At 36.8% G+C, this 23,881-nt stretch overlaps 1 protein-coding gene across 1 annotated transcript; it reads left to right on the top strand.

Moving 5' to 3' along the window:
- The first annotated feature begins 9,276 nt into the window (after positions 1–9,276).
- LOC107791695 (NADH dehydrogenase [ubiquinone] iron-sulfur protein 7, mitochondrial) lies at positions 9,277–13,448 on the top strand. The gene is made up of 2 exons (XM_016613796.2): positions 9,277–9,789; positions 12,860–13,448. Exons 1-2 carry the CDS (start codon positions 9,383–9,385, stop codon positions 13,092–13,094), a joined length of 642 nt encoding a protein of 213 aa, XP_016469282.2. The 5' UTR covers positions 9,277–9,382; the 3' UTR covers positions 13,095–13,448.
- Positions 13,449–23,881: the final 10,433 nt, after the last annotated feature.

The following is a 23,881-nucleotide window of genomic DNA, read 5'->3' as shown; positions in this document are numbered from 1 at the left end:
TCTTTTTAAATTTTACAACTCTTATGTCCAAACGCCCCAAAGTTTATTTTAGTGATAGTGTTTGTGTTTTGGGGAATCTTAGGTAGCGTAGGTTTTGTGTTAAGTGTCACATAATAGGTTATGGGCGTATGTCAGACATTGTCTGTGCGTGTATAGTAGTGGACACTGCTTATGTGTCAGCAAAAGAGGTTCACATTTTAAATTACTTTTGTTATAAGAAAAATCAAATTATGGTGGATGTCTACTCTTACTTCATGGTCTTCTCAAATGCTTAATGACATATTCAATGACATATTTCTATACTTAATGACATATTCAATGACATATTTTTCTTCACTTTTCATGCCTATATAAAGGCCTTGTAATAGATAGAAAAATACACACAATTGAAGAAGAAATAAAAAAAAATCTCCTCTCTATCTCCATTTCTTGTTCATGTTTTACTAAATTGCTTTTATTTCATAACTTGTTCTTGTTCATGTTTTACTAAATTGCTTTTATTTTATAACACGTTATCAGCACGAATTGCTCATTTCATGATCTTCTACGTCAAGACTATGTAAATTATAAGCAGACAATGAGATCAAGTACAATGAAAAATGTCTTGGATGATAATACAAAGATAAGTTTTACATCCATCTAAACTCATTCATACTTTCATATCTTTGCATTAACTTTATGTGCAGTGTTTAGTAAAAATATTTTTTTCAATTGTATCCAGTGAAATAAAGAAAAAGGTCAGAACATATATATACGTTGGAATATTATCTTTGTCCTATAAGAGATGTAGCAAATAAAGACATACCTTTCTAAACTAGAGGTTTACTGAAATAAATATTAGTTGGCATGACCGATTGACCATCTCGGTTCAATTATGATGCGAAAAAATTAATTAAGAATTATATTGGCATATATTGAAGAAATATAAGATTCTTCAAAAATCTCTTATGCTGCTTATTCTCATGATATACCAGTTATGGTTGGGATTGAATCCCTTGATTTCTGGAACGAATAAAAGGTGATAAATATATGGGCCCAGTCACCTTCCATGTGGACTGTTTACTATTATATGATTTTAATAGATGCATCTATTCTATGGTCACATGTGCATTTGTTATCAACTTGTAGTTTGGCTTTTGTAAGATTGATTGCTCAAATTATTAGAGCACAGTTCAAGAATATAAATTATGATGATTTATCTTGATAATACTGGTTTAAATCCAAGTTGGTTTAGCAGAAATTGTATGCCTCCAATTATATCTAAACCATTGGCTATGAGAACAAAATTACCAAAATAAAATTTGGTATGTGATGTATTATTTAATATACAACAGCACTTGTACGCATCTAGCCAAGTTATGATAAGTTCTCCCTATCACAATCGGTTCAGGGTCAGGAACCAAATAATTTCCATCTAGAAATATGAATGTGCTATATGATTTAATTATTCCACCACAATACACAAAGATGGATCCCCAAATAAGGCTAGGGATATGTGTTGGTGATCCCAATAATAGGGGGAGAAAATTGGCAGCTGAAAAAGTAATGCATGTAATGAATTATTATGAGTACATCGAGATCCTCGTACGAGAAAATGTGAACTTGAAGTTCAAGTGATAATTCATTTGTAAAATATTGCTAGACGTATTTGCTGACCCAAAGCTAAATGTCATATTCAACTGCTAATGCTCTAAATAAAATAAAATTCATAATGAATAGAGTTCATGGCATGCATAAAACATAATAGACTAATCGGTTCCAAAGATAAAGCTCCTTGAAGAAGGAGATGAGCAAATGTTCAAGATGGTCATAATAAGGAGGCAAGTGCTCTAGAAGAGCACCACGACATAACAATTCATAAGACCTTATGGGAGAGGCTCAGGTACCTGAAAATAATAAGATAAAGAGATCTCAATAATTTATGTCTTTATTGGGTAATAGTAGAACCGATATAAAATGACCGTCGACGATATTGTTAATATAATGTAGCGCTCAATATTATTAATATTGACGAGGATCTTGAGCTCAAATCTGTCATGAAATTTGGACAGATAAATGATTGGCCAAATGAAAAATATGCAATAAAAATTAATTTCACATGAAAAATATGAAGTTGGACGGATAGTCCCAATACCTGAAAGTATAAAGCCAGTGGAGGTATAAATGTGTTCTTGTGCGAATAAAAAGGTCAAGTCGATAGACATAAAGACGACTTGTGTCACAAGAAGATTTGTAAATATCCTGGCATTGATTATATAGAGACATGTTCTCCTGTGGTGGATGTCGCCATTTCAGGTTTTAATCTGGCAATACAAGAAAAACGTGATATGCGTATAATGGAAATCATTGAAGGATTTAAATTATTCTGAAGCATATTAAGGTTTCCAAGAAATTTATTAAATAAAGCTTCAAAAATTCTTATACGGATTGAAACAATCAGGGCGTATGTGGTATAATCGCCTGAGTGAGTACCTGTTGAAAGAAGGGTACATAAATGATTCAATTTGTCCTTGTGTCTTTATAAAAATATCTGGATCTAAATTTGTTATAATCACCATGTATGTTGATGATTTAAATATCATTGGAACTCCTAGGGAGCTTCCTAAAGCAGTAAAGCTTCCTAAAGTAGTAGACTATTTAAAGAAAGAATTTAAAATGAAAGATCTTAGAAAGATAAATTTTTGTCTTGGTCTACAAACTGAGTATATGAAAGATGAAATTTTTGTCCATCAATCAGCATACACTAAAATAATTTTAAAGCGATTTTATATGGATAAAGCACATTCATTCCGACCTCATGAAAATAATGAAGAGTTTCTTGGTCCCGACGTACCATATCTTAGTGCAATTGGTGCACTAATGTATCTTTCTAACATTACAAGGTCTAACATAACTTTTTCAGTTTATGTCTTAACAAGATATAGATCTGCTCCTACAAGGAGACATTGGAATGGAATCAAACACATATTGCGGTATCTAAAAGGGAATACCGATATGGGATTGTTTTATGGCAATGATTGCAGTCCTGATCTTGTTGGTTATACCGATGTCGGGTATTTATATGACCCACAAAAGGTTCGATCTCAAACATGCTATGTGTATACATATGGAGGCATTGCCATATCTTGACGATCGACTAAGCAATCAATCGTGGCTACTTCATCTAATCATGATGAGATAATTGCTATTCATGAAGCAAGTCGAGAATGTGTATGGTTGAGGTCTATATTACACCTTATTCGAGACAAATGTGGTTTTAAGTGTGACAAACTACACACAATTTTATATGAAAACAATGTAGCATGCATAGCCCAGTTGAAGGGAGGATTCATAAAAGGGGATAGGACAAAGCACATTTCACCAAAGTTATTTTGCACACATGATCTTCAAAAGAATGGTGATACCAATGTGCAATAGATCCGTTCAAGTGATAATATGGCTGATTTGTTCACCAAATCTCTACCGTCGTCAACCTTCAAGAAACTAGTGTACAAGATTGGGATGCGAAGGCTCAAGGATGTGAATTGATGCTCTCATCAGGGAGAGTTAATACGCGTAGTACTCTTTTTCCCTTACAAGGTTTTGTCACATTGGGTTTTCCTTGCAAGGTTTTTAACGAGGCAACTAAAAGGCGTATTCCTAAACATGTGTACTCTTTTTCCTTCACTAGGATTTTTTTTCCCATAGGTTTTTTTTTCCTAATAAGGTTTTAACGAGGCACATTATCTATGGACATCCAAGGGGGAGTGTTATAAGAAAAATCAAATTATGGTGGATGTCTACTCTTCCTCCATGATTTTCTCAAATGCTTAATGATATATTCAATGACATATTTCTATGCTTAATGACATATTCAATGACATATTTTTCTTCACTTTTCATGCCTATATAAAGGCCTTGTAATAGATAGAAAAATACACACAATTGAAGAAGAAAATCTCTTTCTTCTCTCTATCTCCATTTTTTGTTCATGTTTTACTAAATTGCTTTTATTTCATAACAACATATCTTGTTCATGTTTTACTAAGTTGCTTTTATTTTATAATATTTTTGTTGTTGTTGACATTATTAGCTCAATTTGTACAAATCTTGGTAACAAAAAGAACCCCGCATATTCATAAGTAAAAGAGAAAAGGTGAAATATCAAAACAAACTCTAGTATAGTACTTTTTTCGGTCCATAATAAGTGACTAGTTTGATTTGGGCACACCACTAAAGAAATATAAAATTCTAGACAAAAATAGTTAGTGTGACTAAACTATCCTTAATTAAATATTGCAGCATAGTTAATGTGAGGAGTAAAAGACTTTTTAGGGATACGTACATAAGGGTAATTTTGAAAAACAAAATTGAGTTTTTTCTTGATTATATAAATGGACACTTACTTTGAACCAAAATAAAAAGACAAATTGATCGCTTATTGTGGACCGGAGGGAGTATATAGAATTAGAGGTGCTTATCGGGCGGATAATTACACTTAACGATTCTGCTTAACGGTTATCGGATTATAAATATAGTAATTTGTTTGCCATCCAATAAGACAACGGGTAAATTGGTATCAGATTAACAATTAACGGGCGGTTATAGGGTGACTTATCGGCTAAACTAAATAAAAAAAAATTGAACAATCATTCAATTAATACTAAACAGTTTCAAATCAATACCAAATTTTTAATACCATCTAAGATCTAACCAAACGGTATTTTTTAATTGAAGAGTCTTCAAGCCTACTCATACTGTCATACACGTATTAACCAAATTTTTGATACCATCAAGACTACTCATACAGACATACACGTATTAATCATTAAGATTTTGATTTTTTGACTTCTCAGTTCTCAGTTCAAGAGAGAGACGAGACTGATGACTTCTCTGCCTCTGGTGGTTGCAGACAATTAAGAATTAGAAAATAGAAGTTAGGGATTTAGCCATTTAGGGTTTCAATAGCGCTTTATATACATAGGGTAAAAGTGTAAATGTCACGACCCAAACTGGAGGGCCATGACTGGCACCCGGGCCATACCTGCCGAGCACCAACGTACATTTTATCTAACCTTCCTTATTATCCATAAGGGCCGATGTGATCAACATAAATGGTAGAAATGAATACTAAACAACCAACAATGACACATAATGGCATGAACATATATAACATGGGTCGACTAGGCTGTCATGAAGCTATATATAAGGTACAAGCCGATAAGCTGCCATGAGAGACTATATACAACAAAACTGACCGACAAGGCTATCCAAAACTATACATGAGACGACACCTGTCTATGAGCCTCTAAAGAAACATAAGTGCATGAACATTGTCGGAACAGGGCCTCGACATACCCATGATGTCTATAACAATAATGCATACCAAGATCACAGCAAAGTCCAGAGAAGGGATCTCGCTACTAACCGATGAACTGGGCAGCCTATTGTGGTGGGGGAGCTTCGTCTACCTGTCTATCAGGACCTGCAACACGACATGCAGGGTCCACAAAAAAGGGGGATGTCAGTACTAATAAAGTACTGAGTATGCAAGGCAAGAAGCATAAATAAGAATAGTAATGTAAACGAGGGATAAAGAATATACTACCTGTAACATCTGAGTGCCTCTAAGGGTGACTACACACACACACACACACACACACACACACACACACACACACACACACATATATATATATATATATATATATATATATATATATATATATATATATATATATATATACAAATACATAAACTTTTAAAACATATGCCTCTGTGGGTATCATCATCATCATATCGTACCCGGCCATAATAAGCTCGGTAAAATGTACCCGGCCATCATAAGGCTCAGTAGAACCGTACCCAGCCACGTGGAGCTCGGTAAAACCCAACTGATCAGTGGTTGCACAATAGGTGCCATACCCGGATGACTATAGTGCGGTTCGGTAGAGTAAAATAGATACATATATATAATGCAAAGAAGTAAAAAAATATCTGATAAAGGATGTTCAATATATGTTATATACCATTAAAATATAATATTTTACCGATATATACCGTGTAATTTTTCGATGAAGGGTGGTCAGTTGACCACATTTGGGGCTTCTTAGCTTCGCCCCTGACTATAGCGTGACTCGGTAGGGTAAAATAGGTACATATATATAATGCATGCTAGACTCATTGGAATCACATTCTGAACTTTTTGGAGTGACGCAAGGTCGGTAACCTCGGTATACGTTATTAGGACTAACTCTTCATCAAGAATCTTATAAGAAATCAGGAAATACCAACAACATTGATAACATAAGAATAAGAGGAGTAACATCAACATCAATCATTCCATAAGAAGGGAACCAATGTAATTACTGCTAGCTTCTATGAGTGGAATATCTTTGGATGCTCGTTCATTATATTATGTACAATCGGAGTTGTGCAAAAGAAAAAAAAGGGATAGCCTCACATACCTTGTATATAGTATATACTACCCAACCTCAAGTTGTACAAAGGTCACGGCTCCTTAGTCTACTGTAAGAGAAACGATAGTATCGTTATCTTTTAAGCGTCGTAACTATTATATGTCGACCACGACCCATCTTATAATAAAACGGGCAGCACCTCCCCTACTTATATGACTTCCCACAAGTTATAACAGCCAACAACAACCAATATACGCTCGTATATGATAGCTTTGTACACTTTCTTCTTTCAAATTCACGAAGCATAATAATAACAACACAACCACAATATCAACTAAAAACTATAGCTATACCGATATTATCGTCAAGCAATCAAAGAGCGACAAGCTCCCGAGGCTTTATACAATGGTGTACTCCTCACCCGACCCCCTTTTAACAACAACCAAGCTCCACACGAGCTACCACACCACCACCAATCTCCATACCATAAGAAAAGAGACCATGACTTATTTATACAATTACTACGACTTGAACTCACAGCTTACGATCACCGTCCCGTGAGTTCTCGACAATTACATGCCTTAAAATAAAACTTACCTTAACTGAATATATGAAATATGGAGAAGTTGTACGTAGAAGAAAACTTTGTGCACTTCACTGTTTTAGGGGAAAAGGAACGAGCAAGATGGAGTTTCTTCCCACATATTTGCTGGAGTGTAAATATATGTATCTAACAATTTCCTCCTTTCCCAAATGATAAGGTGTCTTAAACGCTATGTATATAGAGGATATGGTCAGCTGAAATACAACCCATCACCCAACTATTGCAAAAGTATATTTCTTAGTGTGGAAGAACTCTTAAGTATTTTGAATATATTGAAATGATTTGTCCTTTACCAAGACTCCACTAACTTTTAAATTGAATAAAATATCATCACATGCCACGTAGTACTAGAAAGTCTCTTAAACAGATTACTATATCTACTTTGATAAAATACTTATTCCATAAAAGTTAATACTTATCTAATAAAAATATGTGCCTAGTGTTATTTACAACTTATCTATTAAGTGGTAATAATTATACATGGTAACAAATTAAATATGTTAATATTTTTAAAGGTTAGGGCATTGATAAAAACAAAATTATATCCTATCAAATTCTAATTTTTTCCAACATAATATCAAAATACAAAATTTTCTACTATAAGTTCTTAAAACGACAAAAAGATAACGTTCTCGCTTTATGAGAAAATAATTTCTATTTTCCTAATAAAGGAAATCTCATTTAATAACTTCCTCATATTATGTACTTAATTTAATGTACATTCGAAAAGTAAAAATAACAATAACTACATAAAAGCAAACTTATCAAATCTTTACTAAAAGGTTATCAAACTTAATAGGTCTTTGTTAACACCTTCATAAATCCCCCTATAACCACATGAGTAACCTTAATCCCTTCAAGCTTATATGGATTTACTATGACGTATCCTAACGCTCAGGTGTGGTATGTTACAATAAAAATTAAAATTATTAACGGGTTAACGGTTTATCCGATAAGCAAATTGAATAATCCGCCCCCAAACTGTTAAGCCGTTAATTATAAAATCTCAATCCGTTCATCATTCATTACCCCGATAATCCCATACCAATAAGCCAATAAGCCATCGGTTCGGATAACGTTTTCGATTCAGTTTTGAAGAGGCCTACATAGAATGCACCAATTGTAAAGTCAAGTGAGTTGTTGTTGTTTATTATTACCCATTCCGTTAAGTTAGAGTGTTCAAATATAAAAAATATAAGTTCATATATTAAGTTTGCAAACTGATACAATTTTAAGTGTCCAAGAGGCCATTTGGCCAATAAATTAAATGACAAGATTAGGATGCGTTGCTGCTTGTTCTCAAGGAAAATTAGTTATTAAGCCTCAGGTAAATTATACATCAAGCTCTGAAAATAAAAAAATTCTTAGTATGAAACGCTTTCCCCGAAAGCAGTTTTACGCGGAGCAAATTCGGATATAGTCGGGTTCCAATACAGGTACCGAACAACCAGTAGGAAACAAAAAAAACAATCTATGGTATAGGGTAGGGGTGTTCGTCGGTCGATACGGTACGATAATTAGACGTTTCAGTTCGATATTTTCCGTATTCGGTATCCTAAAATGCTATACCAATACCGTATCTAATTAAATTCAGTATGATTCGGTTTATTGCCTTTCAGTTTTGGTTTATTTGGTACGATAACTTTGGTTTATTCAGTTCTAAAGCAGCTTCTAAATATTATATTTAGGGGAGAATAACACCTTAACTAACCAGCAAAATTAAAATTATAACTAGCCAGCAAAATCAATCTTATGAATGCAACAACATTATACATCATATATGAGTCTTCTATAAACAAGAGTAAGATTAGAATAACGTTTACAAACTTCATCAACATGTAAGTATGTCTGGTCTAAAGCTCTAACTTGCATCTCCGTAATATACCAGACACTAGTAAGCTTCTCAAATGTGATCAAAATAAGTTTTCACAAGTGTTGTTTACAGAAATCATTCGGGTAACATCCATTAATCACACAGACAAAAATAGTTGGCGCATAAGCTTTAACTAAAGAACATGTAATTAGAAACATTCTCCTTAAGCTCTCTAGTAACTACGGCTCCAAGAATGACATGATATTTAAAATTAATTCAATATATATTTTGGTACGGTATCGATATTTTAAAAAAAAAAACAAATATCATACCTAATACCAATTTAAAAAAAATATAAACTAAATATCATACCAAATATCAAAATACCAAATACCAAATACTAAAAATTTTGATTTCGGTGGGGGTAATTCCTTATTTACCAAATTATGCGCGACAACTTCTGATTTCAAGTCCAAAGGTTTTGAAACAAAAAGGGCTAATATTTTGAGTCTTTTTCTACAAAAATTTATAGGCGGGCACACTCTCTCTCTCTCCATTGAATCGGTAATGGCGTTAATCGCTCGAAACGCAAAACGGCTAACCGAAACGGCGCCGTTCCTTCAAAGGGCGGCGACGATCCACACGACACTCCCAGTACTCTCACAGCAACCTTCTTCTTCTCCGGCCACGTATGATCGCTCGCCGCCGCCGTCCACGACGTCGCCGGCTGGGATATCAAAAACGGCGGAGTATGTGATATCAAAGGTCGACGATCTGATGAATTGGGCTCGGCGCGGGTCCATTTGGCCCATGACATTTGGGCTGGCCTGCTGTGCCGTCGAAATGATGCACGCTGGAGCTGCGCGTTATGATTTTGATCGATTTGGTGTAATTTTCAGACCTAGCCCGAGACAGTCTGATTGTATGATTGTTGCTGGTACACTTACCAATAAAATGGCCCCTGCTCTTCGCAAGTATGTATTACTTCTAACGATTAAACCCATTTTTTCTGTTTGGCTATATTTGGATTGAAAAATTTCCTTTGGAATTTAGTTTCGGATAAGCACATTTAGGGAAATTCGATTACTGGTAATGATGTTTGTGTTTCAGTGAGATCAATCAGTTAATGGAGGATATTACGAAAGATGATAGCTCAATAGCCTTTATGATTTTTTATAGCACTAGTTATTGATTTGTTGTGTGCATTATCTTAATGTGACTAAAATGAATGAGATTCTAGGTTATGATATTGGGAACTATTCTTTTGGCGGTGTTGATGGATTTGTTTGTATATTAGTAGAAAAGTTGATGGTGGAAGAGCACTATTGCTGGATAAAATGTATATTGCATTGAGGAAAAATTAAGAGCTGCTATATAATATAACATAACATGTAGTTCGCCCAGGCTCTTTAAAGTTGTGTTTAAGAGCCCGTTTGGACATAAGAAATTTTTCTCTTTTTTCCAAAACATTTTCACTTTTTTCCGAAATCAACGTTTGCACATAAAATTTCCAATTTTCACTTGAAGATGCATTTTGGAAATTTTCGAAAATTTGAAAAACTCCAAAAAGCTTTTTTTTAAAATTTTCACTCAAATCTTTCACAAAACTTCAAAAACAACCCAAAATTATATTCATGTCAACACAATTCTAAATTTCAAATACCATTTTCACTTGAATTTTTTTTTTTACCTTTTTTTGGAATTTTACAATTCTTATGTTCCAACGCCCACCAAGTATCCACGGAAGGTTGTTGTCAAAATGTACCTAAGGATTTGTTTTCAAATGTTAACACATAAAAACTCTACAAATATTTGGATTCTCACAAAATGGGCTTAAATGGAGCGGACCTGAACTTGCTTGGTATTGAGGCATAGTTGTTTTGTGTATTTTGTCATGTTATTTAGAAGTTCTGCTGGTAGTATAGGGTGATAAAGTCAAGCATCAAAATGTGATGCTTCAAATAAGTAATGTATTTGGTACTGGATGACCAATTTCCAGATTACTCGGAGGATAAACACTCAATATAACAAAGGACAAGAAATTGCACATAAGTACCATATTGCAAACATTTTTGTGCTGGTATGATGTCTATAATCTGCTTCGCACTGGTGGTGCTTTTTAAACGATTAGCTTCAATAGCCATTAGATTTATTTTAATTCCTCTCAAGTGCTTAGATTTATTATTATCATTGTATCATATTGGTCATCATGTAGATTTGCTGTTGTGGCCTCCCTTTTTTCCTTCTTCATTTGTCTATACTGTGTCTTGATGCTGTCAAGTGTCAACATGTTACTAACTTTTGTCATGGTTTTATGATGGATATGGCATTGGCTGTGAATGTGCCTTTTTTTTGAGCTGAGGGTCTTTCGGAAACAGCCTCTCTACTCCTCTGGAGTAGGGGTAAGGTCTACGACTCTACGTACACACTACCCTCCCCAGACCCCACTTGTGGGATTCCACTGGATTGTTGTTGTTGTTGTTGTCGTCGTCGTCCTCTTAGAGCAAATCCTTTTCTAATATACATTAGCAAGTGCTGCTGCTAATTGATATTGTTATTCCTTTAAAAAGACACGATTCTGTTACTTTATCAAGCTGAAACTCTTTAGAGACCGTACCAAACTACTTGGTATGATATTTGGTATACACAATTGATAAACCGGATACCAAAGTACTGAATTGAAGTTCTTAAATACCAGAGTACCGAATGCTAACCCTTGCTTAAAAAGATCTTGAACATTTGGTTTTTCCATTTTGCGCCTTCCACTGCCCTATCATATAGGGGCCTATCATGGTATCAAGCTGATGTGATTAATTATTCTTATCAAGTAAATGGTGTGTTATTAGATGGTTCGAAATACAATTGACCATGTCGGATACTGTGAAGGATGCATTGTTTAGTTGGGCTTTTATAGGTCGGAAGAGAAGAATCCGGGTGTAGGATGTTATCAGTGTTGTCAAAGGCAAAAGCTCTGAAAAGCGCTCTAGGTCTATTGGAGCTTTAAGCGCAAAGCGCACTTAAAGAGTGGGTTTTAGTAAAAAGGTGCAATAAAAGAAAAAATAACGTAATTCAAGAACAAATTAACAATTCATTCATAATATTTTCCTTTACAGCTAATACACTTACTTTCCGATTATACTTGTTGTTTAGTGCCGCTTGACTCACAATAAAACTCATATGCAATGAGGCACATGTCTTAGTGCCTTGCCTTACACTGACTTCCCTGAACTTTTCTGAGCTTCAGGGCTTAGGTGCGCCTTGAATGAGCCTTTGACAACACTGGATGTTACTCCATTAGCACTTATGTGGATGCTATGGAGGGAAGGGAAGAGCATGATTTGTCATATGAGGAATAACCTCCAGTTTTTAATGTCCTTTTGGTGCACCCATGAGTCCTTATTTGTGTAGAAATTGGGTGTCTTACGTAGAGATCCTATCTGTCTGGAGATTCTCTATTTTTTGGGTGCCTCTTATATAGCAAGAATTTTTCCATTATCAATGAAATTTTACTTGATAAAAAGCCCCGCACGTAAACAGAGGTGTCAAAAATAATTATGCCTAGTTTTTGTGTAGTAGTAGAAAATCTCATCCACTGCATTGAGCACTCCTGTTTTGCTTGTCTGGTTTTGTATTTGCTCATTTTCTTCGTTGCTAGTTTACTTTTAGATCCTCTCAATTTAACATACTAAATATGTGCACCTATAGTCATCTGATCTAGAGATACCTAAATTTTCCAAAATTCCACTGCAGGTGCATTTTCCCTGTGTTTGGATCTTGAATCATGCATCTTATTACACTATCTAGATTTTCACTTATGCTTGTTAGCAAATCTTGCATGCTTGTCACCTAGCTGGAACTTGGTAATTCTGTACTTTGCACAATCCAATTGGTTACTAACACCTCCCTCTACCCCCAAAAGGAAAGAAAAACTCAAAGAAGTAAAAAAGGAGAATATTTGAATGTCTCCTAGTAATTATCTGCTCTAAGGTAAGGTAACCTTTTGTTTTAATGAGTCAAATATTAAGTCAATGCATTTTATTGCAGAGTCTATGATCAAATGCCCGAGCCAAGGTGGGTCATTTCTATGGGGAGCTGTGCAAATGGTGGAGGATACTACCATTACTCATATTCTGTCGTGCGAGGCTGTGACAGGATTGTCCCGGTTGACATTTATGTTCCAGGTTGCCCACCTACTGCTGAGGCCCTTCTATACGGAGTTCTTCAACTGCAGAAGAAGATTAATAGGCGCAAGGATTTCCTCATGTGGTGGACCAAATAAGATCCTTATATTTTTGTTGCCTTGGCTCTGTGTGGAAATAAACCCTTGGACAAGTACCATGCAAGGGAGATATGTTATTTTGCTTTGGGTGAACTCTCGGTCTCTCTGGACCTTATACAACTCTTTTGCATGTTATCTGACTTTAGGGGTGGCAAATGGGCTGTTTGGGCTGTATTTGGGCTTGTCATAATGGATTGACTCATTAAATGAGTCATTGCTCGTCAAAATGGCATGGCGTAGCCATTTTTACGGCTGGCTATCCAAAAATAGCCACCATCGCTAATGTAATCGATTTCTAGCCATTTTAACTTAAAATATATTAGTAAATGACATATTTACCCTTGTCCTTTTTAACATCCTGTTTAGTTACTTTTCATTTTTTATCGTTCTTCGCTTTCTTTTTAGAGCAGTGTACGGAGTTCGCTTTCGTGAGAGCACTTTCTTCGAATTTAGTCAGGGTTAGGTCCAATTTTTTTCAAATTTGTGTGGGTAAGTGTTGTTTTTACAATAATGTGTTTGAATTTTCGTTGTTATTGTTGTTTCGTTAGTTTTAAGTTTGATTTTCATACTGTTAGCGTTTAAATATTTGTGGTATTTTAACATTTACGATTTTTTTTTTCTCTATTCAGTAGTTCGTCTTGTTTCTGATAATTTTGTCACTCTGTTATTAGTTTTATGTTGTAATGTTGTAATCGTTGCGTAATTTGTTTTGATAAGTTCAAATATTTTTGTAGTCTCTGTATATTAGGGTTAATTTTCAAGTATTGTTTTGCTTCAACTACATTATAGATTGCTCGAGTTCTTGTTAAAACTTGAGATCTAGAATAATGTGCTGTAGTTCATATTTAAAAAGTTGACTTTTTTTGTAATAAATTTAGTTCTAGTATATTATTCTGTAAGTTTGACCTCTGAAGGCTTGTTGTCCAGTATTATATGCTAAATGAGTTTTATTGTATACTGGAGTTCTTTTATTTTGAAAATAATTGTTTTTACTGATAATTTTTAGTTGTTTTTTTACATGTTGTATTTGATTATGTTTTTTAAATCCAGATCAGTATTTGTTTATGGAGTTTTATTTTTGTAATACATTTAGTGCAGTATATTATACGGGAAGTTTGTCTTTTATAGGCTTGTTTCCTAGTATTTTATACTGGATGATTATTATAATATACCCGAGTTCTTTTTATTTCTGATTACTTGTGTTTAATGATTGTCACACCCCTTTTCTACCCTCCCAAAAGATAATGTGTGTGGATTGTGGGTTAAAGAGTTTTTTCAATTAAAGTGACAATTTTTGAAATAGGGATTATTTTATTTACAGAGTCGCCACTCGGAATTGATTTTTGGGTGTTTCAAGTCACCTTTTATTTGAATCCCTAGTCAAAGGAAAGTTTGACTCTATTATTATTGGTCTGCGAAAATAAAGTCCGGATAAGGAATTCTGTTGACCGAGGAGAAGGTGTAAGGCATTCCCCGAGTCTCGTTGTTCTAGCACGGTCACTTTATTGACTTAAACTTGGCTGAATATCTGAATTATTACATGTTTTAGAACCTTTTATACATTACCTCTTTTATACCGTTTTTATTATTTATGGAATTTGTTTGAACAAGTCGCGATGTCGCTCACTCGTTTGTTTTTGTGCACATTGCGAATCGCGCCACGTGAAACACACCCGCGATTTACAACATGTTTATTTTAGTTATTATTAGAAGTTGTGACCCGAATGGGATTTACGTATCGTGACCATGTCACGGGAACCGTACTCATGGTCACGATGATTTATTATTCGCGCCTAAAGCAATCTGCGAGATTCAATAGTTTAAATATTTTTTTAAGACTAGTTTGAGCTATGCTTAAAACCAACCATATTCCAAATAACGCTGGCAAAGCAAAGAAGAAAACAACTTTAAAGGCGCATCAAATCTATTGGTCTTGTTCAATAACGAAGAAAATCCATGTTAGATGAAGGACAAAAAAATTTAACTTTGGACACCATAAATGAATGGCCTAAGAACAACATTTACTTGGTAAGGGTGTAAACTGTCCAAAAAAAACATGTGCTGGGAAAAGACATAAAATCACTCCAACATTTCCTATGACAAGTATTTGGCCAGCAACTCAATTTTAATATCACTTGAAATCCCAATGGCGCAAATCTTATCTTAACGAAACAACAACTTTGTTCTTCTGTTACTAAAATTTATTTTTTGTTTAAGAATCAACTAACAAACAAAAGAGGGGAATCCAAATCATAGATATTTTAACAATTTTCAGAGCAAATAAGCAGAGTATGCAAAATTTAGAATCCAAAGCTTCCAAAACCAAAAAGCCAATCGGACATACAAGACCATATTAATACTTCCACGTTTTATTCAAGCTTGACACAAATTAGTACAAGATGAACTGCAAAATGAAGATCTAAATTTAACAATAAAAAAACGGACCTAAGTTAAGCTTGACTCGCCGAATAGGACCTCGAACGGATAACCTCGAAACTCGCCGGAAAGGTTTAAGAAAAAGAAAAAGAAAAAACTTTAGTTGTTTGTGTTTTTTTTCTCTCTCTCTTTTGCCTAATAGGACCTTAGTTGCTGCCGATTTTCTCTCTTTTCTTTGTGTGCTTTTTTTTTTTTTTTTTTTTTTGTGGTGTGGGGTTGTGATTATGAAGAAGAAGAAGAAGAAGAAGAAGAAGAAGAAGAAAGAGTTTTTGTGGAGGGTGCGGCTCGCTATCTCTTGAATGAGAGCATGAGACATGAAAAGATGTATGGTTTTGGGGAGGAGGAAATCTGATGGGTCATTGGCTATTGGGCTTAGGTTTAGTCCAATTTGGGTCATGACTTGACATTTGAACAAAGCAAAACTTTAGGAGAACTGGTCCAAATTAAATCTTCTTTCTTTCTTTTGTGATTTTGATTTTCTTTTATTGATTAATAGATAAAAAAGTAAAAATACTACTCCTAAACTTGAAATAGCAAGATAAAATACTAATCACTCAAAATTTACTTATCAAACTAATATATTTCATTGGAAAATATTTTTTTTCTTTGTAAATGAAGATAAAACTTATATTAAAAATGTGACTTTTTTTTATTGTTTTTAATTTTCTTAAGTAAAATATATAAAAAGAGAAATAAGAGCTAAAATATGTAGATTAAACTTAAAATATATTTGCATACTAAAAAGTGATGAAAAACTCAAATATAGTAAAAATTTAGGTGTTCACAGCTGCCCCTCTTTGCTTGGAAACATGAAGAGTTTTCAGGCAAAGATAAAGTGAGCCATGTGACTAATTTTTGACCATATCGTTATTCAAAAGAGGAAGAAAATAAAAAAAAAAGGTGCAACCGAGTCCTGATTTTGGACAACCTATATACCCCGGGTTAGAAGGGAATCAAGTCGTGTCTAGTTCAAGTAGAATGATGGAGTGATGAGTTCGAGAGTCAAGCGAGGTTCCGTCGAGGCTCCGGTCCGTGGCCCTGCTATTACATCAAAATCTAAAGAAACTAAACAAGCCTATCAGCTATGAGTTACAAGATTCCTATCTATAAATCTTCTGAAGCTTGATCTTGAGTCTTGACTGGTTGTTCATGGAGACTCTGATCTGAACCCTGATGTTTGCTAGCTGTAGGTGCTAGTTCATTCTTCTACGGCTTCTTCTGAGCAAAATGGGAAATGTGAAGCTAGTAACTTCAGTCATGTTTTGAGCAGTCCATATCCTTTCTATCTGCTTCTGCATTTGGATTCACTTCTTTTCCTTTTCTTTTCTTTATTCTGGATTGAGACTTCTTTTGTTCATTTCGAACTCTGTGCCTCGAGGTAAAACCTACTCAGATATCACAACAAACAAACGAACGAAATTTTCCTGCCCCAGTTTTTACTAGAAAAATTTCGTGAGTTATTGTAACAAAATTCTAAACTACTTCTTTATTGAAAGCAATAAAAAAAATGGGAATGGTGTACCCTGAAAAGGTCATAATTATTTTCTTTTATTGTTCCAAAAGAATGTCTCAACCAAGGATTGGTGTATGGAAAAATGTGGCCATGAAATGATATACCTTATATTGGCAATGATATCATGGAGTGGTGTACCCTGCGTTTAAAATCAAATCAACTAGGGAGTGGTGTACCTTATGTTGGAAAACACAACTAGGGATTGGTGTACCCTATACTGGTAAGGAGACTAGGAAGTGGTGACCCTAATTCGGAAAACACAACTAGGGAATGATGTACCATGATACTAGTAAGGAAATGTAACCAGGGGTTGGTACCCTGTATTACTGAAAAGGAAATGTAATTAGGGGATGGTACCATGTATTACTCAAAAGGAAATGTAACCAGGGGTTGACACCCTATATTACTGAAAAGGAAATATAACCAGGGGTTGGCGCCCTGTATTACTGAAAAACAAAATGTAACTAAGGGTTGGCTCCCTGTATTACTGAAAAGGAAATGTAACCAGGGGTTGACGCCCTGTATTACTGAAAAATAATGCTGAATCCCCTGGGCGAAAAGATTCTACCTTGGTTAAACTACGAAAAGCAAACCTGGGCGAAGAGTACTTCTACTCGGAAATACGAGTTGGATTCCCTTAGGCGAAAAGGTTCTACCTGGGTTAAGCTACGTAAAATAACATGAGCGAAGAGTACTTCTACCCCAAAACTATGAGCTGGATCCCCCTAGGTGAAAAGGTTCTACCTGGGTTAAGCTACGTAAAACAACCTGAGCGAAGAGTACTTCTACCCGAAACTATGTGCTGGATTCCCCTAGGCGAAAAGGTTCTACCTGGGTTAAACTACGTAAAGCAACTTGAGCGAAGAATATTTCTACCCGGAACTATGAGCTGGATCCCCCTAGGAAAAAGGGTTCTACCCGGGTTAAGCTACGTAAAACATCCCGGGCGAAGAGTACTTCTACCCGAAAATATGAGCTTGATCCCCCTAGGAAAAAAGGTTCTTCATGGGTTAAGCTACGAAAAACTACCTGGGCAAAGAGTACTTCTAGCCGGAAATATAAGTTGGATCCCCTAGGCGAAAAGGTTCTACCTAGGTTAAGTTACAAAAAATAACCTGGGCGAATAGTACTTCTACCCCGAACTGTGAGTTGGATCCCCCTAGGCGAAAAAGGTTCTACCTGGGTTAAGCTACGTAAAACAACTTGAGCGAAGAGTATTTCTACCCGGAACTATGAGTTAGATCCCCCTAGGCGAAAATGTTCTAACCGGGTTAAGCTACGTAAAACATCCTGGGTGAAGAGTACTTCTACTCGGAATTATGAGCTAGATCCCCCTAGGCAAAAAGGTTCTACCTGGGTTAAGCTACGAAAAACTACCTGGGCGAAGAGTACTTCTAGCCGAAAATATGAGCTGGATCCCCCTAGGCGAAAAGGTTCTACCTCGGTTAAGCTACAAAAAATAACCTGGGCGAAGAGTACTTTTACCCGGAACTGTGAGTTGGATCCCCCTAGGCGAAAAGTCTCTACCCAAGCTACGAAAAACAGCCTGGGTGAAGAGTAATTCTACCCGGAACTGTGAGATGGATCCCCCTAAGCTAAAAGGTTTTACCTGGGTTAAGCTACGTAAAACAACCTGAGCGAAGAGTACTTCTACACGGAACTATGAGCTGGATCTCCCTAGGCAAAAAGGTTCTACCTTTATTAAGCTACTTAAAACAACCTGAGCGAAGAGTACTTCTACCCGGAACTATGAGCAGGATCCCCCTAGGCGAAAAAGTTCTACCTGGGTTAAACTACGAAAAATAACATGAGCGAATAGTACTTCTACCCGGAAGTATGAGCTGGATCCCCCTAGGCAAAAAGGTTCTACCTGGGTTAAGCTACGAAAAACAAGCCTGGGCGAAGAGTACTTCTACCCGGAAATATGAGCTGGATCCCCCTAGGGGAAAAGGTTCTACCTGAGTTAAGCTACGTAAAAGATCCTGGGCGAAGAGTACTTCAACCCGGAACTATGAGTTAGATACCCCTAGGCAAAAATGTCCTACCTAGGTTAAGCTACGTAAAACAACTTGAGCGAAGAGTACTTTTATCCAGAACTATGAGTTGGATCCCCCTAGACAAAAACGTTCTACCTCGGTTAAGCTACGAAAAGCAAGCTTGCGCGAAGAGTACTTCTACCCGGAAATATGAGTTGGATCCCCTAGGCAAAAAGGTTCTACCTGGGTTAAGCTAAGTAAAACATCCTGAGCGAAGAGTACTTCTACCCAGAACTATGAGCTAGATCCCCTAGGCGAAATGGTTTTACTTGGGTTAAGCTACATAAAACATCCTGAGCGAAGAGTACTTTTACCCGAAAATATGAGCTGGATCCCCATAGGCTTAAGGGTTCTACCTGGGTTAAGCTACGTAAAACATCCTGAGCGAAGAGTACTTCTACCCGGAACTGTGAGCTGGATCCCCCTAGGCGAAACGGTTCTACCTGGGTTAAGCTACGTAAAACATCGTGAGCGAAGAGTACTTCTACCCGGAAATATGAGTTGGATCCCCCTAGGAAAAAAGGTTCTACCTGGGTTAAGCTACGTAAAACATCCTGAGCGAAAAGTACTTCTACTCGAAACTATAAGCTGGATCCCCCTAGGCGACAAGGTTCTACCTGGGTTAAGCTACGTAAAACATCCTGAGCGAAGAGTACTTCAACCAGGAACTATGAGCTGGATCCCCCTAGGCGAAATGGTTCTACCTGGGTTAAGCTAAGTAAAACATCCTGAGCGAAGAATACTTCTACCCGGAACTATGAGCTAGATCCCCATAGGCGAAATGGTTCTACTTGGGCTAAGCAACATAAAACATCATGAGCGAAGAGTACTTTTACCCGGAACTATGAGCTGGATCCCTATAGGCTTAAAGGTTCTACCCGGGTTAAGCTACGCAAAACATCCTGAGCGAAGAGTACTTCTACCCGGAACGGTAGCTGAATTCCCCTGGGCGAAAAGGTTCTACTTGGGTTAAGCTACGTAAAACATCCTGAGCGAAGAGTACTTCTACCCGGAACTATGAGCTGGATCCCCCTAGGCTAAAAGGGTCTACCTGGGTTAAGCTTCATAAAATATCCTGAGCGAAGAGTACTTCTACCCGGAACTATGAGGTGGATCCCCCTAGGCAAAAATGTTCTACCTGGGTTAAGCTACTTAAAACATCCTGAGCGAAGAGTACTTCTACCCGGAACTGTGAGCTGGATCCCCCTAGGCGAAAAGGTTCTACCTGGGTTAAGCTACGTAAAACGTCTTGAGCGAAGAGTACTTCTACCCAGAACTATGAGCTGGATCCCCTAGGCGAAAATGTTCTACCTGGGTTAAGCTACGTAAAATATCCTGAGCGAAGAGTACTTCTACCTGGGTTAAGCTACGTAAAATATCCTGAGCGAAGAGTACTTCTACCCGGAAATATGAGCTAGATCCCCCTAGGCAAAATGGTTCTACTTGGGTTAAGCTACATAAAACATCCTGAGCGAAGAGTACTTTTACCTAGAGCTATGAGCTGGATCCCCATAGGCTTAGAGGTTCTACCTGGGTTAAACTATGTAAAACATCCTGAGCGAAGAATACTTCTACCCGGAACTGTGAGCTGGACCCCCCTTGGCGAAAAGGTTCTACCTGGGTTAAGCTACGTATAACATCCTGAGCGAAGAGTACTTCTACCCGGAACTATGAGCTGGATCCCCTTAGGCAAAAAGGTTCTACCTGGGTTAAGCTACGTAAAATATCCTGAGCGAAGAGTACTTCTACCCGGAAATATGAGCTAGATCCCCCTAGGCGAAATGATTCTACATTGGTTAAGCTACATAAAACATCGTGAGCGAAGAGTACTTTTACCCGGAACTATGAGCTGGATCCCCATAGGCTTAAAGGTTCTACCTGGGTTAAGCTACGTAAAACATCCTGAGCGAAGAGTACTTCTACCCGGAACTGTGAGCTGGATCCCCCTAGGCAAAAAGGTTCTACCTGGGTTAAGCTACGTAAAACATCCTGAGCGAAGAGTACTTCTACCCAGAACTATGAGCTGGATCCCCCTAAGCGAAAAGGTTCTACCTGGGTTAAGCTACGTAAAACATCGTGAGCGAAGAGTACTTCTACCCGGAACTATGAGCTGGATCCCCCTAGGCAAAATGGTTCTAACTGGGTTAAGCTACATAAAACATCCTGAGCAAAGAGTACTTCTACCCGTAACTATGAGCTGGATCCCCCTAGGCAAAAAGGTTCTACCTGGGTTATGCTACGTAAAACATCCTGAGCGAAGAGTACTTCTACCCGAAACTATTAGCTGGATCCCCTTAGGCGAAAAAGGTTCTACCTGGGTTAAGCTACATAAATGATTTGTATGAACAATAATGATGCATGCTAAAAATAAAAGAAAAATGGAGATTTCGCGGAAACTTACCTTTGGTGACATTCGTCCTTTAAGAATTATCATTCTACACTACTTTGTTCCTGCTTCAAAACAAAGAATAATTGTGAGTTTTAAAAGTGGTGGTCGGTGTGTGGCCTTGATGTCTTTGGCAGCTTGGCTTTGTGCCCTTCTTATTTTGATGATGATTTCAACCTACCACTAGATGTTTCCTGAGTACCACTTACATTTCTGGCCCCGGAGAGCCTTTGAGTTTTCAAACTTTTACATGACGGTTGGTCGTGTGGGACTTAACCTTTTCAACTTTATTTTGCCTTTGTGGAATTTCACTTTCGACTTCTTTCCTCCGAAACTTTCAATTTTTGAGAATTGGGGAACCTTTGGCTTTTCAAACTTTGTCAAAACGGTTAGCCACTTGGGACTTAACCTATTCAACTTCATTTTGCCTTGTAGGCACTTTTAATTTGATTTCCTCCTTACAAGAGTTTTTGATTTCTAAGCATCAACCGCCATGGCCAATCGGGGTCGACTTGATGTCGTTGCTGAGTCTGGGTGCCTTTTTTGCATATTAGCTTGTATCAAAAGAAAGCCCTGTAAATCAGTCTTGTTATCCCTTCTTTGCCTTAGTTTTGGAACAGAGTTAGACCAAAATGGATTCAAAGAAAAACAAACAATGGAATGGACAATGAATTTAGACAAGAGGTATCCCTTTCAAGGAAGGAAAGAATGACTTATCTGGAGTATATACGGACTTCAATGAACACGAGATGCCTTTTGGACTTGATGTCTGATCTGTGTAAACCGTCCGACTCTTAGAAATTCCTCACAACTTTTGCCTCGAAACCTAGAAACCTTGCCCAGGATTGTCAATACTAATGGCTGTGAAGATCCTCTTTTCGATCAATAGTGCCCTTTGCAGGTTTTCACCAGCTAATCTCTCTCATTTCTCTTCTCACCATCGCCTTATAGTGCCCTTTGCGGGTTTTCACTAACAAGACTCTCATTTTTATTTTTATTTTCTTTGCTCGTCATTGCCCTATGGTGCCCGTGAAGGTTTTCACCAATAAGACTCTCTCATTTTATTTCTCTCATTTTGGTGGCATCAGATCCAAGTGATTGTATTCTCCAATTCTTGAACACTCTCGTTGATTGATCGGAAGGACTTGAAAAGGTTTTGGGTAAAAAGATTTGGATTTAATTACAACTTTGGAACCTCTCAGGCGAAACCATCGCCGAACCATTATAACACCTGCCCCAGTTTCAACTTTTGGGGGAATGTAGAATTTTATTTTGGTGTGACTGAACCCCAGAGAGAGGCTGCCTACGTATCCTTTCGAAATCAAGTCGAACGTAGTTCGATTAACATGAACTTGTTTGATTTGTTTTTTTCATTTTTTTCATTTTCCTTTCTCTCTTTTTTTTCCATAAAACTTCCAGGATCCAAAGAGGGTAATCAAAGAAAAGTAACCGGCTCAAAAGGGTTTGCAAAGGGTTGATAGTGTTTGGGTAGCGAGAATGAAAGCCTTCGTCATCCCAATCAGAGAACATTAAAAATACGTAAAAGGGTCAAAAATAATACCTTTTAACCGTGTCTGTATAAACAGTTGTCTCAGAGACATTTCCTTCGAACTTTCTAGGCCGCATTTTCTTGTTGTAGGCACGTGCCATTCTTTGTTGGTACAACTGCCCGTGGCAAACTGCGGCCATACATTTTTCATCAATCATAGTCAATTGTTCCAAACCGGTTCTTGACCCAATCTTTATCCTCAATCTTGGCTTCGACAATGATCCAAAGAGAGGGAATTTTAACTTCTTCCGATTTTATTTGGATCTTGGCTTAGGCCTAGTGTTCCACTTCTTTGCTTATTTTCTCACAAGCCTTATCTTCAACACATTCTGCTTCTTGATTCATTATTTTGAGGTCTGACGACGTTTTAGGATATGGGCATGAAGTCCGCAAACATGTCATATTATTAAAATCTGTATTAACAGAACTGAAAAGAGAATAAGAAAGGTGACAAGATTAAGAAAAGAGACATTCCTAGACAACGAAATATTAATTTCATTTAATTAAATTTTTTTTGAATTTGATTTTTTTTTTTAAATTTTAAAGATAGAAAGATTTACATCGGAAAGTAAGACAATAAAGTAAAACATCCGGATTACACCCTAAAATAATTCGGATGTAGAAAAGATAGCAAGACTAGCTACCGAGACTCCCGTCTGATGGGGGAATTTTAGGCTTGGCGACCGTTTGTTTTTCTTCTGTCTCGACAATGGCTGCAATGGCCTTCAGTGCTAGATCAAATTTCTCATCTTCGCAGATCATTCTGACTACTGGCCCATTGGTGTGAGTAGGCAAAGAGTTGTTCATCATATTAGGGGCTTTTTCATCCATAAGCACTACTGTCTTGACCTCGATAAGGTCTTTCAT

The sequence above is a fragment of the Nicotiana tabacum genome, chromosome 19 (genome assembly GCF_000715075.1).
Source record: "Nicotiana tabacum cultivar K326 chromosome 19, ASM71507v2, whole genome shotgun sequence".
NCBI lineage: Eukaryota > Viridiplantae > Streptophyta > Magnoliopsida > Solanales > Solanaceae > Nicotiana > Nicotiana tabacum.
This window is presented reverse-complemented; position numbering and strand designations above follow the sequence as displayed.

Bases quoted from the DNA above. Each gene is read 5' to 3' on its own strand.
- LOC107791695 (XM_016613796.2), top strand. From the start codon at position 9,383: ATGGCGTTAATCGCTCGAAACGCAAAACGGCTAACCGAAACGGCGCCG. The intron at 9,790-12,859 runs GTATGTATTACT...ATTTTATTGCAG, and splicing joins ATGGCCCCTGCTCTTCGCAA to AGTCTATGATCAAATGCCCG.